The following is an 18,068-nucleotide window of genomic DNA, read 5'->3' on the forward strand; positions in this document are numbered from 1 at the left end:
AGTTTTCCAAAAATTTCCAACTTCTTTGTAATTTTAGAAAACGGAAAATTTTCATTTTCCGTGAAAAATTTAGAAAAATAGACGAACTAAACGCGTTTTCAAAATTCTCATTTGTCTTGGAAATTTTTTCCGGAAAACGACCCATTTTTCGGCAACTAAACGCACCCTTAGTTTCTAAAATGCCCTTGTTTGTAAAATGAAAAATAGTCATCTTGGTAACTAATGACAAATCTATGTTTCAAACCCACATTTTGAATGATATGATATCAAAATTTTGTCAACATGCTTTATAATAATAGCATAAAAAACAAGTATAAGATTAACTTTAGACAAATTTTCACAATGTGTCCCCGTGATTTATGAAAAAGATAGGGCATTTATTTCCTTTGTAAAGGAATCTTCCATGTGGTTTTAACTTCTTCCAGGGTTAATCCCTGAGCGCATGTAAAATGAAATATATACCATTTTCAATTTTTTTTACTAAATTTAATTAAAAAAACAAAAATGAACCCATCATTTTTTCCTTACCCTCTTTCTCTCAACATCTCTCTTTCACCCTTTCTTCCTTTCTCGTCACCATTCCTCACTATTTCTCTCACACAAACCTTATCTCATCCCACCATCCCATTTCCGATAGCCGGTGAAGGGCGGATCAATATTGGGATGTTGATTTTGTTTTAAAATTTTCAGCACCGATGAGCATGTTAAGGTCGAATTACATTCGTAAGACGCTCTCCTTCGGTCACTCATAAAGCTGTAGGATGCCGATTTTGTTTGAAGATTCCCACCGATTTCATTTAAAGATGTAAACATTTAATTTGTAACTGAAAGAGAGAATTTGTTGGTTCTTTAAGCAATAAAAAGATGACAAGGTTAAATCCTATTGCAATCATCTTATCTCTCACTCTCTTGCATACCATTCTTCAGTATAAAATTGAAGGGAAGGAAAGGGAATAAAAAAGGAAATGGAGGGGAATTTTCCTTCCAAATCATCTCATATTTAGCAGATAGATTTTGAGGGAAAAAAACTATGTTTTTTCTTCTATTTTTTTTTTCTCTCTTTAAATAAAACTAAAGAACACACTTTATTCTTTTCCCTACTTAAATGTAACTTTTATTTTCTTTTCTTCCTATTCCTTCCTTTAAAAAACTCAAAGACCACAGGGTTAGTTCCAACTCCCCGTCTCTCATCTACTCTATGTGTTTGAAATCTAACTAACTCCTTAATTCTAGTACGTGTTAATGTCATAAAAGGGTAACCGACTATCTAAAATGTTTAAAAATATCATTCAACTAAAAAACCACATTAGAAGGTAATGATCTATCATCTTATTTTAAAAAATATCATTGTTAGAATGATATTACTAATATTCATATGGCAAAAGTACGATACAAAAAAAAGGTCAATACATATCGACGGAAGACAAACGGGCAATAAATTGCGCCACTAGCCCTTTTGGATGGCAAAACTAATTATTTTGAAAACAACATCTATGGATCTAGGAGATATAACATTAGAATGCATGACCCGATGGACTCTGTTGAGGAGCTTTACCGCCTCTAGTGCGAGAAAACCAAGGGTATCAAAGACAAAAGGTATAAACACATGTTGATTTTCTATGCATGCATTCTCGTGTTTTGCCACTTTGCACACAACGTCTTTCAAAGCGACATACCCATCCACAAACCAAAATGTTAGTCGGCCTGAGTGTGGATCTTCCATCCTGCGGGTCCGTCAAAAAATTCACTGACGTTTCTTTCTTCACGGAAATACCAGCATGCCGAGAAACATCAAAGAGAACATCTATAACCACATCATGTCGGTACTTGTAACCAGGGAGCTCTCTACAACAATGAACCGCATGTTCCCCAAAAGTGTCCAAACATACCTTGCGCCAAACTGGACATTTCTCGTCAACCGATAATAGATGAATCATGAGGTGGTAACGAATGATAGTTCGAATGATATTTTCAAAGGCGTAGCTAAGATTTTGTTTTAGGGTGGGCCAAATATTTTACAAAATATGAACGGTAGTAAAATACTTCAAATGATAACAAAATGTAACAATATATGCAGCAAAAGGTATTCTATTTGTGTATAATTTGAAATTTTTAATGGGTATGCCATATGGCAATTCACTTCCTCTAGTCTTTGGTAGTTAATAAAATTATATATATATATATATATATATATATATATATATATATATAACCTCAAATTTATTTGGGTGGGCCAAGGCCCACCTTGTACTAATGTGGCTACGCCACTGGGTATTTTATAAATCAAAATAATAACCGGTTATCTTTTAATAAAATGACATTAACCCATTCCAGTACATGAACGAAAACGATGATTCAATAGTGAAAACTGAGCCCTAAAAAGCATTTAAACCCATCGGGTTGAAAATTGTAATTTTTGGGGAAGAAATACAGGTTTCTTGGGACTGTTACATATAACACAATTGCCATAGATTTAAGCTGTTAACACCTTATGCCTCTCTACAAGCTTTATTTGTTCATAAACGTTGACCAGTGATAGTATTTGAGGTAAGGAATTCCACATAGGAGGTCAGAGGCACGCCAAAATTTGAAAATATTGTATCATCCCATGATACTGATTCATAATAAATCAAGCTTTTTTTAAGCAGGCTAAATGGAACGATGGCCATAATATGTTGAAATTGATTCTTATCTAATCTTTCACTGTACATGCAGGACAGTTGAATGATCTAATGGAGTCAAAAGCTGGGAAAAAGTCTGGTAGTAAATCTTTATTTTATGAAGCTCCCCTAGGTCGTTTGCCCAAGTGGTGGCCTCATGAAGTTCAAATCTGCTGCTTTCTCCAACGTAACTATCATCATTCCAAAAAAAACCAAACTAACACCATGGAAACCCATTGAATTAGGGTTCATCTGTCTTGTTGTTCATGGCTAATTTAAGATTCGCTACAAATGAAACCCATTTAGTGAAAACAGTTTGCGCAGTTGTACTAAAAGGTTGTTCTTGGGACCTTCTATTAAAACCCAGAATCGGTTCAGTCATTTCCTCAACCACTGTCAATCAGATACTTCAGAATCTCTCCCAACACGGATCTTCTTCTTTCATCTCTTGGAACTTCTTCAAATGGATTGAACTGAATCCTGGTTACAAGCATTCGTTACAATCTTCATGGACCATGATTCACATTTTGACAAAACACAGACACTTCAAAAGCGCACACCAACTGCTCGACAAAATTGCTCTGAGAGATTTTTTATCGTCACCCTCGGTTTTAAATGCCCTCTCCACTACCTGCGATGACCAAGATGTGAATTCTCATGTCTTGAGCTGGTTGATAATCTTCTATGCAAATTCAAAGATGACCCAAGATGCAATTCAAGTGTTTGAACACATGAGGGTCCGTGGTGTAAAGCCACATTTACCTGCTTGCACTGTTTTGCTGAATTCATTGGTTAAAGAGAGGCTGACAGATACAGTTTGGAAGTCTTACAAGAAAATGATCAAGATTGGGATACTTCCAAATTTGCATATCTACAATGTCTTGATTCATGCTTGTTGCAAGTCTTCTGATGTTGAAAAAGCAGAAGAATTGGTAAGTGAGATGGAGGTTAAATCTGTTTCTCCTGATCTTTTTACCTATAACACATTGATATCATTATATTGCAAGAAAGGTATGCATTATGAGGCTTTGTGTATTCAAGATAGAATGGACAGATCAAATATTCATCCCGACATTATAACCTATAATTCATTGATCTATGGGTACTGTAAACAAGGTCGAATGAGGGAAGCATTAAGAATGTTCAAAGAAATGAAAGACACAAATCCAAATCATGTGACCTACACTACTTTAATCGATGGGTATTGTAGAGTCAACAGTTTTGACCAAGCTTTGACCTTGCGTGAGGAAATGGAAGCTAAAGGGTTGACTCCTGGGACTGTTACATATAACACAATTCTGCGTAAGTTATGTGAAGATGGAAGAATAAAGGATGCAAACAAATTGTTGAATGAAATGAATGAGAAAAAGGTTGTTCCTGATAACATCACTTGCAACACACTGATTAATGCTTATTGCAAGATTGGAGATATGAAGTCTGCTTTAAAAGTTAGAGGTACAATGTTGAATGCAGGATTAAAACCTGATTCGTTTACTTACAAGGCATTGGTTCATGGGTTTTGCAAGATTAAAGACATTGAAAATGCTAAGGAGTTTGTTTTTTGTATGCTTAATGATGGATTATCTCCAAATAATTGCACGTATTCATGGCTTGTGGATCTTTACTGCAATTTAAGCAATGAAGAGATGGTTTTGAAGTTACCTGATGAGTTTCATCAGAAGGGTATAATTGTCGATATTTCGGTTTATAGGGCACTAATAAGGAGATTATGTAAAAGAGAGAGGGTTGATTATGCTCAAAGATTATGTGATATTATGCAGGATAAAGGGATATTAGGAGATAGTGTTGTGTTTACTAGTTTGGCTTATGCCTACCTGAAAGCAGGTGATATAGATAGTGGTTTGAAGATTTTTGATGAGATGTACAAGAAGAGGTTGATGATCACTCACAAAATCCACAAAAGTTTTGCTGCTAGTTATGCTGATGATAAGGGTATTTTGGGAAGTTTTTGGAATCTTGCTGTTGAAAGAGGCTTAATTTCAAGAAGTACCTTGAAACAGATTCATAAGGATCAAGATAATGCGTAGGAAGCAAAGCTTGTAATCATGGAGTTAATTATTAGCGTCCCTTGTTCTTTAATTAATTATTACTTCTACTCTTTTGATCGTTGAATAGAAAACATATTGTTTTCAGGTTTATGACTTATATGAATCCGTTCAAATTACAAGGATACCAGTAATTACATTACAGATAGCATAATTATAAACAGTATAAGCGTCAAGACTATAAAAAATAGGTAAATAATGATTATCATTTTTCGTAATTTTATTAGGTGAAAGTTGACATGTACACAAGTCCTCTACGAACTCAGGCCCTGTTTGATTTCTTGCTGACCCAGACCGGTCAGACCCTTTTGGCTGACTCGGTCAGATCAATGTGTTTGATACCTCCATATGATGCGTCTTACTTGGTCCTTGAACATCTTACCGGGTCATCTCAAAAAACTCGCTGGCTGAAACAGATGGGTATCGTTCCCTTTTTTGCCCTTTTCCTTCTCACACGTTCCTTCACCTTGCCCACCTCCGACGTCTACAAAGGCAAATAGATATCAAAAACTTGTATCTTCCGGTACGTCTCTCCACAACGCGTCTTCAATCTCTTCTTCACCCATCCTCCCGCCAGCCATGTTCGCCGCCTCCGACTCAAGCAGCGCCGCCGACCTCCGCCCCAAGCCGACCATTCAGGTATATGCTGTGATATTTTATGAAGAGACCTAATCTCCATGTGAAATTGTGCAATTTAAAATTTGAGTTCTTGGTCGATGGTGTTGATATTCTAATTAAAATTGAAACTTCCTGAAGTATTTAGAATTTATTTTCGAATTTGTTTTAATGACCTGGAATTCGATGTTGAAGGAGGATTGATTGTTTTGATGAAATTTTTGCAGGATAGTTTCATTAGATTTCCTGACAACAGATTGAGTTATTTGGGTGTTTGAACTGATTCAAATGGAATACTGATTTGGTGTTTGGTGGATGCTACTAATCAAAGAGTTATTTGTCTGTATAAGTTGATTGCTTTTAAACTCATTTTTGCTCCATTGGAATTAGTTGATCTAGACTAGTTCATTCATTTTTATGTCTGCAGATTTCTAAAATATTATTTTGCTTTATTAGTTTGATTAGTTTTATTGCTACTCGTGCACTTCAGCCTAGTGTGTTTGTTAGGGTACAAATGGAAAAATAGTTAATTAAATTGAGCTAAATATAGTTGGGAAATCTTTGGTAGTAGAAGGGCATTTTGGGTAATTTATGCTTTATATATGTTAACAGGTTTAGCCTAATGAGGGGGGAAATCATTTTTTTTTTGAAATCTGCACTTGTACCTTGTGAATAAGAACAATATGTGATATGGTTGCTGTTGCCAAAATTATGAAGGCTACATTAGTTCTTCCTTCCCTTGATCACACTTCCTATTGGGCTGATGAAAGGTTTGTATGTTTGTTCCCTATTGGAAACTATTTGAGTTAAATGCAAAAAAAAAAAATTATAGATTGATTTATATTGTATATTTTCAGTGGATTCAAAGATCTGTATGATTGGCAACATTTTATTGAAACCTTAAAAGAAGATGTGCACATAGTGGTGTTTGTATATGTTAAATTTTGTTTACTGTGGTTTTTTTCCAATCGTTTTCCAGTATGTATATACATTTGGATTGATTTTTGTTTCAATCAATGTGACAGAGACATAGATAGAAAACTATGTTGAATTTTGTTTGGCTTGATATAATTGATAAATATAGTTGACACTTTATTGATAGAAAATTGTTTAATATTTAAATATTATGTTAGAGCAGGAGGGTAAAATTGTCATTTTTTATCAGTCAGTATATTCAGTCAGATGTACAATCAAACAGCAAGGTTTCTTTCTTAGTCAGGATTTCTTACCCAGACAGACCTTTCCCAGTCAGCACTTTCTCAGTCAGAAACTATCAAACGGGGCCTCACTCTATGAAGAACCAGTCGGTATGGCTAGTCTGCAGAGAGGGTACTGCGGACTCAAGTAAAGTACTGATTAGTGTAAATTTTACAAAAATAACCCTACAATTTGAATTAAAGCTTAGTCCACAGAGGGCATGCCTAATCCACAGAAGCCCCTCTGCCGACTCGATAGTCATTATTGGAAAGATTTTTTTGGAAATTTCTCTATAATTATTGATATATCTAAAGTCATTACTGGAAAGAAGGTTTTTTCTTTGGTTATTTTGGAAATTTCTCTATAATAATTATTGATATATCTAAAGGGACCCTTGTGTGAATACTTGTGGTCCAAATACCACCATTTTTAATTTGTTTGAAGGTAAGAATTTCGATAAATGCAATTTGACACCCTCGAGTCTTGGATTTAGTATATATGACTTTTAACTTCTTATAGATTAATATATGTACGCAACATAGTCCAAACTCCAAAACATACAGGACTTGTGAACTTTCCAAATGGAACTTACAGTTTAAGACATTAGTTTCTTTCATATAATATGAAAAATCAGAAAGTTGGTGAGCTTATACTACATCCATTGTAACCTTATGTCACTTTACCATAAATTAGACTTGATGCTAAAATTTTACAATCACCTTCACATAGAGGTATACAACAAAACCAATTATTAAAACAAATTATACGTGTTCACATAGAGGTATACAACAAAACTAATTATTTTTATTTGGATAAAATCTGATTCAAAACCGGGTTTGTTGTAAAATGATTTTATTAAAATTTGTACTACTTAATCCATACATCCAGTATATCCACACATATGTTTCATCATTGGAGGTTGATTTAAGATTATTTTAAAATAAGTTATACCATTTGAACGTATCGACACCAAAGTCATCCCAAAGGATACTTTGTATTGCTTTATATGTAAAAGATTTCACAAATTTCAACATTTCTAAGCACAATATATAAAATAAGATAATCTTAAATATTGTATTTTAAGCAGTTGGAAAAACTAAACCAAAATAACACAAATGAATATTTTAAGGGATTGGAGATGACAAAAGAAGCTCCACGCCTCCACTTTCTATTCCCGAGGATAAAATAGTCATTTAACGATCCTAAAAACACACGTGTCAACACCTGATACTTTTTGGGCCGGTACTTTCTCCGCTTTTCCCTCTTTTTATTATCACCCACAAGTTCTCAAACCCCCACCCGTATATAAATCTACCACCTCACCTGCCTAATTTCTCGATCGATTAGTTCCAGATTCTAGGGTTCTGATTCGATCCAATCATATTTTTTTATCGATTTACAATATAAATCAATCGGTATGTTCTTCGCCTGTTGATTCTGCTGTTTATCTATCGTTTTTTTGTCTGCATTTATAACGTTTTTGGGATCCCTTTTTTCAGGCTTTTGCTCCATTGAGGCTTACGTATTGCGGATCTCTCATTCTTTTATTCGTTTTTAATCCGTAAGTCATTCACCTCTCTTATTACTTGGCGCGGATTGTTTTTAGGGTTTTGCATTATTTGAGTTGGTTGTTTGTCGTAGACATTAGACAATGGCCTGTTATAAATGATGTAACGTTGATCATCGTGTTTTGTTGTTATTGTTAATTGCAATTATATGTAATCATTTGCGTTTGTTTCAAACGTTCGTTTTCTTGGTGTGGTTTACTGGTTTTCATATTAGCGTATCAAAGGGGAAAACGGTTTTTAAGTATTTTCCTTTGAGGCATTAATCTTTTGCAATTAATGGGGCTTTTGGTTTGACGGAGTTGGAGCTCGATTCCATTCAGATTCTTGTTTTGTTGCAAATGTGTATGGAATTAAAATTCCATCTGAATTTACAACTCAGTAATTTCAACATTCCATCCTAAAACCTATGAAATTCACATCTTGGCATGTTACGAATACTCAAAACCCCTTTCAACCCTGGTTTTCAAATTTGTTGGAAATTTGTTGCAGCTGAGTGTACCAGACGTTGTGAAATTGCTATAATGCTCTAACTAATGTTTCACTGTACTCATGCAGGACAATTGGATGATCTAATGGAGTCAAAAGCTGGCAAAAAGTCTGGTAGTAAATCTTTATTTTACGAAGCTCCCCTAGGTTACGGTATTGAAGACGTTCGTCCAAGCGGTGGCCTCAGGAAATTCAAATCTGCTGCTTTCTCCAACGTAAGTTTCTCTTTCCATCATCCACATTCCATTCCATTCCATTCCATCGTTACAATTTACAATCAAACCGCTTTAACACATTCCCATTTTCCATCTTGCAGTGCACCCGCAAGCCGTCCTGAGTTTTTTTAACATCCCTCCTACATAACCCCTAGGCTCTAGATAACAACTTTTCTTTTTCCATTCTCTCTACTCTTCTTTCCTTCCTCCTTTTTCCCCAATTCTTCTCTTTACAACAAAAAAGATGACGTCCACAATGTCTGCTATCGGATTCGAAGGCTTTGAGAAGAGGCTCGAGATTTCCTTTTTTACCCCTGGTCCTGACCCTGGAAACCGAGGTCTCCGTTGTTTAACAAAGGACCAAATTGACGAATTTCTAGCACCGGCGGAATGCACGATTGTTTCTTCACTATCGAACGATTCACTCGATTCCTATGTTCTATCGGAATCCAGTCTTTTTGTTTACCCATACAAGATCATCATCAAAACATGTGGCACTACAAAGCTACTCCTTTCTATCCCGGTTATACTCAAATTATCCGGTGAACTTTCACTCACTGTGAAATCCGTTCGATACACCCGTGGAAGCTTTATCTTTCCCGGAGCTCAGGTGTACCCTCACAGGAGCTTCACTGAAGAAGTAATGGTACTCGATAGCCACTTTGGAAACCTTGTTTCCAATGCTTATGTCATGGGAGGTGATGACAAGAATCAGAAATGGCACGTCTACTCTGCTTCAGCTGAAGGAATGGAATCCGTTTCGGTTTACACTCTTGAGATGTGCATGACAGGTTTAAGCAAGAAGAAAGCATCGGTGTTTTTCAAATCGGAATCGAGCTGTGCGGTGGAGATGACTGAAGGTTCTGGAATCCGTAAGATTCTTCCGGAATCTGAGATTTGTGATTTTGATTTTGACCCGTGTGGGTATTCGATGAATGCGATTGAAGGTGATGCGATCTCGACCATTCATGTGACCCCAGAAGATGGGTTTAGTTATGCTAGTTTTGAAGCTGTTGGTTATGATTTCAAGTCTGCGGATCTGGGTTGTTTGATTGAACGGGTTTTGGGCTGCTTTGAGCCGAGTGAGTTTTCGGTGGCTTTGCATGGAGATGAGTTGAAAGATTTGGATCTTGATCTGGATGATAATGGTATGTGTGTGAATGTTAAGGGGTACAGTGTTGAAGAAATGAAGTTTGAAGATTTGGGTGAAGGAGGGGGCGAGATGGTGTTCTTTGGGTATGTCAAGGGTGGAAGTGGTTGTGGGTTGTCTCCGCGATCAACTCTGCATAGAAGCTGTTGGAGTGAAACTGAGAATGAGAATGAGGATGAGTGAGAATGAGAAAATTAGAGTTTGTGAAGTGGAATGTCTAGTGTGGTTGTGAAGCTGTTTGCGTCTGTCTGGCTGAGAGAGAGAGAGAGAGAGTGTGTGTGTGTGTGTGTTTTTGCTTCTAATTTTGTGTGTATTTACTATCTGACTGTACCATGTTGTCTTTCGTTTGTTTTTGGCTGCCTTTTGTTTTAACTAAGACACGGCTGTATGATGATATGATATGACTTGTTTCATGTTTAAGTCACTGGCATTGTTTCTGATGTATTGGCATTTGGCATTTGGCATTTGGCGGTGTTTCATTGTTTTTTTGACTTTGCAATTGGTATATGATTTTTCGTATTGTGCATTGTGCATATGACAGAGTGCTTTCTTGGTTTGGCAACCTGTTCATCCACTGCTACATCCATTTGAAACCCACATTTAGTGAGAACAGTGTGTGTAGTTGTACTAAGGGCTTGTTCTTGGGACCTTCTCTTAAAATCCAAAATCTGTTCAATCATTTCCTCATATACTTCAGAATCTCTTGCAAAATGGGTTGAACTAAACCCTAATTACAAGCACTCGTTACAAACTTCTTGGACCATGACTCGTGTTCTGAGAAAACATACACTTCAAAACTGCTGCCCAGAGAGATTTTTACCTTCACCCACAGTTTTGAATGCACTCTCCACTACCTTTGATGACCAAGATGTGTTTTGCTGGTTAGTAATCTTCTACGCAAATTCAAAGATGACCCAAGATGCAATTCATGAGGGTTCATGGCTTAAAACCACATTTGCCTGCTTGCAATGTTCTATTAAACTCATTGGTTAAGGATAGGCTGACTGACACAGTTTGTAAGCTCTACAAGAAATGACCAAGACTGGGATTGTTCCAAATTTGCATATCTTCAATGTCTTGATTCATGCTTGTTGCAAGTCTTCTGATATGGACAAAACCATAAGAATTGTTGAATGAGATGGAGTTTAACTCTGTTTCTCCTGATCTGTTTACATATTGTTATATTGTAAGAAAGTTATGCATTAGGAGGCTTTGTGTATTCAAGATAGAATGGACAGGTCAGGTATCCATCCGGACATTATAACCTATAGTTCCTTCATCTATGGATAATTGGATACTGTAAATAAACAAGGTCGAATGAGGGAGGCATTAAGAATGTTTAAAGAAAAGAAAGGCACAAATCCAAATCACGTGACCTACACTACTGTAATCTATAGGTGTTGTAGAGTCAACAGTTTTGACCAAGATTTGACCTTGCGTGATGAAATGGAAGCTAAACTGTTGTCTCTTGAGACTGTTACATGTAACACAATTCTGCACAATTTATGTGAAGATGGAAGAATAAAGGATGCAAACAAATTGTTGAATGAAATGAGTGGAAAAAAAGGTTGTACCTGATAACATCACTTGCTACACACTGATTAATGCTTATTGCAAGATTGGAGATATGATGATTACTCACAAAATCCATAAAAGTTTTGCTGCTAGTTATGCTGCTGATAAGGGTATTTTGGGAACTTTTTGGAATCTAGCAGTTGAAAGAGGCTTAATTTCAAGAAGTACTTTAAAACAGATTCATCTGGATCAAGATTATGTGTAGGAAGCAAAGCTTGTAATGCCATGGAGTTAATAGTTAGACTCCATTGTTCTTTATTGCTTCTACTATATTTATTGTTGAATAGAAAACATGTTTTCAATTTATGACTTATATGAATCCGTTCAATGTTCAATGATATTAGTAATCACATCACAGATACCATATTATAAACAGTATTAGCGTCAAGATTATAAAGAAAAAGTGAAAGTTGACATTCAAAAGCAAATACAGAAGAAAAGTGTACATAGGAAAAATGATTATAATAAGTCGATAAAGGGGGAAACCCTTGTGTGAATACTTGTGGTCCAATAAATTAATACCACGAAATAAAAGTCATATAATTTGGTTTGAACTATGTAGATAAGAAGTTCGATAAATGCAACTTGACACCCTTGACTTTTGTATATATGACTTTTAACTTCTTATAGATTAGTATATGTACGCGACATTTAAAAAAACTTTGAATTTTAAATATTAGTTGCCAATCTCAATCTAATGTAATAATGAATCAATAAATTTTAGAATATCAAAACTAATTATATCACTTAGCCATGATATATATGTAATATAGATGTATTCATGGGATTTTTATATAGATGCATATTTTTCTTTCATGTAATATGAAAAAAATAGAAAATTGGGTCATCTTATAATACCTTCATTATAACATTATCAATCTAACCGTACATTAGACTTGTATCTTGATACTTAAAATTTCAACAAATTCCTTTTGTAGGAATATATTAAAATTATGTCTTTATATTAATACAAATTATACGGGTTCAACGACACTTTCACTTAGATGTTTACAACGAAACAGGTTTTTTGTGTCTGGATCTGGATCGAATCTAAAACTAGTTTAACTGAACGGTTTGATCCAATCCAAATCAGATTTAACCATATGACATTCTAGATGCTGAAAATCGGATTTGAACTGAATAATTGATACCGGTTAAAAACTGATCAAGTGAAGAAGTAGAAAGAACATAAAAAACCAGTGAAAACCAATTAAGTAACGAAGCAGACCAGTCACATGCTCACATTTTTGTGGGGGGAAATCGGTTAAGAACCAAACTACTCGGGGAGAAAAACAAGTTAAATGATCAAGATCGGTTTACGAACTGATTATTTTTAATAACTGACAGTCTGGAAGGGGATTCACAAGCTTCTCCCTTACAAAAAAAACCATATCGATAGCGCTTCCCATTTTTTCTATTCCATCCCATTCCAAAATCTCTCTTCCCAGGTACTCATAACTCCAAAACACTTTAAATTTTAGGTAATTAAAATGCAAGATATAAAACTAAAGGGGAATAAGATAAATAAAGAAGAAAGAGGAAGCACCATCTAAATTAGAGATGTGGTCGGAGTAGAGCCATTCGTTGAAGTACCATATGAAACTTACTCATTTTGGCCCCACACGACATTTGGCAACCACAATTAACTGCCACGTATCAGAGATAAGCAAGCAAGTGAGGCCCACCAGCTAAGCTAAACGACAATATGGGTTGCATTGTTACAAGAGAGAAGGGCTGACCATGATCCGCTTCACGTGGCCCATGGACCCACGTATTGAAAGAGATTCCAAATTTGTCAACACTAACCGGGTCGACCTTGAGCTTCCTCACCCCACAATTGAAAAGCTTTCCCCCTTTTGTATCGACTAAGAATTTATTTTTTTCCTAGTTAGTGTATAAATATTAAATAACAAAGTGTCTCAAAATTAAATATAAAACTATAAATTATGAATATTTAAGTAAAAAGTTATACAAAGTAAATTTGCATGTTATAGAACAGTTGGTACGTAGCCAAATCAAAGCTCCAATAATTTAATTTACTTATTGTAATTTATATATATTAAAGGACGCCCAAAATAAGTTTTACTAAATTTAAAATTTGAAGAATCAAGGGGTCCACAGTTTCCTTTTCGCACATCTCATTGGTATTACTTTGGCCCCACATAGACTCTTACCAATCCTCACAAACTTTCTCACCCACTAGTTATTTTCCACGTGTCATCTTCTAGATTCTCCTCCGCCTCCCACTTGTTACTTTGCTTCTTTATTGTGACCACAAAACGGAACTCAAAAACTACAACACGAACCACACAATTACAAACCCAAATACAGAATGTTAGATCAGAGCAGTATCTTATGCTTAAAAAGTAGTACCACCTGGGCTCGAGTCTGCGATACCTGCCGCTCCGCCCCCTGCACAATATACTGCCGCCCAGACGCCGCGTACCTCTGCACTGCCTGCGACGCCCGGATCCACGCCCCCAACAAGCTGCAATCTTCCCAGCACGAACGTGTGTGGGTATGTGAAGCGTGTGAGCAAGCTCCGGCGGCTTTTATATGCAAAGCCGACGCCGCCTCCCTCTGCACCACCTGTGACGCCGATATCCATTCCGCCAACCCTCTTGCACGGCGGCACCACCGCGTCCCGGTCATGCCGATTCCAAGTGCTCTCTATGGACCTCAGGTTGCTGATCCAAGGACTGTGATGGGGCTAGGAGTTGAATCTCAAAGTGGGTTTTTGTCACACGACGGTGAAGACACCATTGACGATGAGGATGAAGACGAAGCAGCTTCATGGTTGTTGTTTGATGGTCTGCCGCCTCCCAAGAACAGCCAAAATCAAAATGGTAAAGATAATGGGTATTTGTTTAGTGGAGAAGGAGGTGACGATGAGTACTTGGAGTTCATGGAATTCGGTGAAGATCAGCAACAATGCTATAAGGTGACGGAAAAGATGTATGGTGGTGGCAACGCCGATAGTGTGGTGCCGGTTCAGAAAAATCATCACCACCAAGAGTTTCAGAGCCAGAAGTTTCAGTTGGGGATGGAATATGAGACCTCCAATGGTGGTGGTTATGGCTATCCTGCACTTACTCATAGCGTAAGTCTTATATCATTATCTTCTTCATCAAGAAATTAAATCTACGAAAATTATTCCATCCCTATATATAACAAATGCTAAAGCTAAATAATTATCTTTGACCAAGGTTTGATATCTTAGTTGAAGTTGATAATCAATATATGTTGGATTATAAAATTAATTGACTTGATAATTAAATCTTTCATATATAAAGTCAAACTTGCACTTTTATAGTCCTTAAATCTAATGATTATGGCTTACATGATATTTAATTATTTCATCGGCCATCACCAATATAGAATATGTTGAGTGATGTTTTCATGACTGAATACAGAATGTTTCCTTTTATAAATAATTGGGTATTTTTCTTGGTTTTATATATTCATAGAAATAACAAAATAAACCTGTTTCTATTTACAAATTTGTATTTTATTTTTTCAAAAAAATAAAAAGACTAAAACTGGTTTTCAACAAGTTTTAGATTTACTGTACTTTTTATCAATTAGTGATCGTCGTATGAATTCGGAATTTTAATTGCTATATATAATTTTTCTTTAAATATTTTGTTTTTGTTAAAGAATATTGTAAAACAATTTACCAAATTATTAATTATGCCATGTTTTTTCTTCCAAATTACTAATTTAAGTTAATGATTAATGAAGTCGACGAAAATAGAGCAAGATCAACATTTTGTGCAATCTAAAAAAGTCAAAATTACTAGTAATAGATATGATATATGGCCTTTTAAGTGTGGTTGGAATTGAAAAGAGTTCTAGGATAAGTTTCCACAAAGATATAGTCATGTAATTATTTTGAAGTTGACCTAACAAAAATTTTGCTTGGTGTAATATTTGTCCAGGTTTCGATGTCATCATTGGAAGTCGGAGTCGTGCCTGATTCATCAAGAACGGAGGCTTCAATTTCACATTCTAGACCCTCAAAGGGTACGATCGATCTATTCTCAAACCCTCCGGTTCAAGTACTGCCTACCCAACTGACTCCAATGGATCGTGAGGCTCGGGTATTGAGGTATAGGGAGAAGAAGAAAACAAGAAAATTTGAAAAGACTATTCGTTATGCATCAAGAAAAGCATATGCAGAAACAAGACCAAGGATCAAAGGTCGTTTTGCTAAAAGAAACAATGGAGAGGAGGATGTGGACCAAATGTTCCTTACGAACCATATGGTAGAAGGTGGATATGGTATCGTCCCATCATTTTAAATTGGATATGGTAAGATGATCATATTAGCATCATCTTAGTAAGCAGGACTCAATCATCTTCAGCATATGGGTTCGCTTTAATTGTAAACATAACTGCAAAGCCTTAATTGTTTTTTGCTTTTCTTTCTCATATATTTTGTATTGTGGGGATATAAAATAATAACCTTTATCTTTTTTCAAATTTCAAGTGTTCTTTCATTTCTCTTGTGAGTTGTGACTTTGGTCAGGCCCATTTGGCCTTATTTACAGACGAAGCCCAAGTCCATTGGTTTAAAATTGGAGGTGTTGATTAAGATTTTATTGATAACATTTACCAATGAAACCTGTGCATGTTTCTTGTAACACCATTACCAAATTTAAAACAACTATGTGTAGTCCACAACAAATTTATAATATATATATATATATATATATATATATATATATATATATATATATATATATATATATATATATCATGACAAAAAACTTCCTTACGAATATTATTATTAGATTTGTAAGAAATAATCTTCATCTCTACGTCATTGTCACCTTCACCATCATCTCACCGTCTCTTCCACTACCTACCACAACCACAACCACCATCACCATCACCATCAATTCTGTAGCATCCGATTCCTGGTATAAATTTCGTTTAAGTATTATTCATTTTTTTGCCTAGAACTCGGCGAGTTGATGGCCAACTCGACGAGTAGGAGCGACTTGGACCTGGGAGTTTAATGACCTACTCGACGAGTCGGCAGCCAGACTCGACGAGTAGGCCCTGACTGGACAAAACCCTAATTTAAGGGATTGCACCCTATTTAAACATCTCATCCAGCCTCCCTTCGCCCCTATTGCTCTCAGAACTCTCCATATCAAACCCTAATCGTTTGTGTAAAGATCTAAGGCCTTTGTGGTGGTTTTTGGTGATTTTGGAACACAAGAAGGAAGAGAAAGACTTGAGGAATCAAGAGGAGGCCAGAGGTGTTCGAGTTTGTGCACCCTCTGCAGTTCTTTAGAGGTATAAAGCTGCTACCTTGCTCTTTCATGTTTTAGATCCCTTTTGGGGTGATTTAGGGCTTTTAGGAGCCATTCTTGGTGACCAACCATGAGTGCAAGCATGGTTGGGGGCTAAGACTTCAGATCCAAGGTCTTTGAGGGGTTACAAGGCAGAAAGGGACTGATTTTGGAGCCTTAGAGAGCCCCATGCATCATAAGAGTCTCATTTAGGGCCATTTGAGCTCATAGTCCCATGCATGCACGTAAAGTTTGTAACTTTACGTGCTAGATAGATCCTAGAAGCCTAGATCTATCTTTTGGTCAAGTGTTGTACGTCAGAAATCGAGAAATAAGACTTAGTCATTCTCGACTCGGCGAGTCCATGGCTTGACTTCCCTTTTCTGTTATGGTTCGAAGGAACCCAGTGAGTGTTAGAGTGGTCTTAGAGGGATTCGGGGGAATGACCCAACACATTGGACTTAGCCATAGTCCTGGGGATCATAGGACTCGACGAGTGTATGAACAGACTCGGCGAGTCCAAGGCAATCTCCCAACGTTCGAAGATGAACTCGACGAGTTGTTCATACAACTCGGTGAGTCAAGGGCAGACATGTTCATAGGATGGGGATGAACTCGACGAGTTGTTCATACAACTCGGCGAGCCGGATGAAGGTTCATTCGAGGATGTTTTAGAAGGAGAACTCGTCGAGTCGTTGCTAAGCTCGACGAGTAGGGGCTTGAGGAAGGACAGATGAAAGGATAGGGACTCGACGAGTTGGCGGCCCAACTCGACAAGTCAGGTCAACTGGAGGTTGACTTTGACTTTGACTTGGTCAGGGGTAAAATAGTCATTTTACCCTAAGAGTAGTTATCAGTGTCTGACTATGTGTTTTATGGATTTATAGCCAGAGGATCACCGGAGCAGCAGTCAGACATCTGCCGATCATCTTTTCAGCAGTCAGCCTTGCGAGGTGAGTTACCTTACAGTAGCGGTGGGTCTACGGCCACAATGTCGGCCTACCAGTAGGAGTTGTATGTTAGATGACTGTCTTTGTGATATTCATCTAGGTTTGCTACTACCTGATGTGTTATGTGCTAGTATGATATGATGTTATATGCTAGTAGCAGTAGGGGAAATAGTCCCCAAGATTTCCGGTCGATAGGGCCGAAGGGGGTAGTCATACCCAGTCATGCTAGATAGAATATGATTATGTGTTATATGTTATGTGGTAGTAATAGAGGGGTGAAATAGTC

General features: G+C 36.6%; 3 protein-coding genes and 1 pseudogene across 4 annotated transcripts; all 4 read left to right on the forward strand.

Annotated features, from left to right (window-relative positions):
* The first annotated feature begins 2,336 nt into the window (after positions 1 to 2,336).
* Positions 2,337 to 5,908, forward strand: LOC145160401 (Tetratricopeptide repeat (TPR)-like superfamily protein). 2 transcript variants are annotated; one of them, XM_079079571.1, is made up of 3 exons: positions 2,337 to 2,547; positions 2,716 to 4,731; positions 4,815 to 5,908. In XM_079079571.1, exon 2 carries the CDS (start codon positions 2,927 to 2,929, stop codon positions 4,706 to 4,708), a length of 1,782 nt encoding a protein of 593 aa, XP_078935697.1. In that variant the 5' UTR covers positions 2,337 to 2,547; positions 2,716 to 2,926; the 3' UTR covers positions 4,709 to 4,731; positions 4,815 to 5,908. The 2 variants fall into 2 exon arrangements, with proteins under 2 accessions (XP_078935697.1, XP_078935698.1); XM_079079572.1 differs by lacking the exon at positions 4,815 to 5,908 and having other exon boundaries at positions 2,716 to 4,779.
* A 1,918-nt stretch (positions 5,909 to 7,826) lies between these two features.
* LOC145160402 (S-adenosylmethionine decarboxylase proenzyme-like) lies at positions 7,827 to 10,377 on the forward strand. The gene is made up of 4 exons (XM_079079573.1): positions 7,827 to 7,953; positions 8,038 to 8,099; positions 8,662 to 8,807; positions 8,909 to 10,377. The coding sequence occupies exon 4, from the start codon at positions 9,052 to 9,054 to the stop codon at positions 10,138 to 10,140; it is 1,089 nt and encodes a 362-aa protein (XP_078935699.1). The 5' UTR covers positions 7,827 to 7,953; positions 8,038 to 8,099; positions 8,662 to 8,807; positions 8,909 to 9,051; the 3' UTR covers positions 10,141 to 10,377.
* A 98-nt stretch (positions 10,378 to 10,475) lies between these two features.
* LOC145160403 (uncharacterized) lies at positions 10,476 to 11,750 on the forward strand (annotated as a pseudogene).
* Positions 11,751 to 13,810: 2,060 nt separating this feature from the next.
* On the forward strand, positions 13,811 to 16,014 carry COL2 (CONSTANS-like 2). Its single transcript, XM_079079574.1, has 2 exons — positions 13,811 to 14,632; positions 15,471 to 16,014. The coding sequence occupies exons 1-2, from the start codon at positions 13,865 to 13,867 to the stop codon at positions 15,831 to 15,833; spliced, it is 1,131 nt and encodes a 376-aa protein (XP_078935700.1). The 5' UTR covers positions 13,811 to 13,864; the 3' UTR covers positions 15,834 to 16,014.
* The last annotated feature ends 2,054 nt before the right edge of the window (positions 16,015 to 18,068 follow it).

Source organism: Lactuca virosa, chromosome 2, assembly GCF_052849685.1.
Source record: "Lactuca virosa cultivar CGN04683 chromosome 2, Lactuca_virosa_CGN04683_v6, whole genome shotgun sequence".
Lineage (NCBI taxonomy): Eukaryota > Viridiplantae > Streptophyta > Magnoliopsida > Asterales > Asteraceae > Lactuca > Lactuca virosa.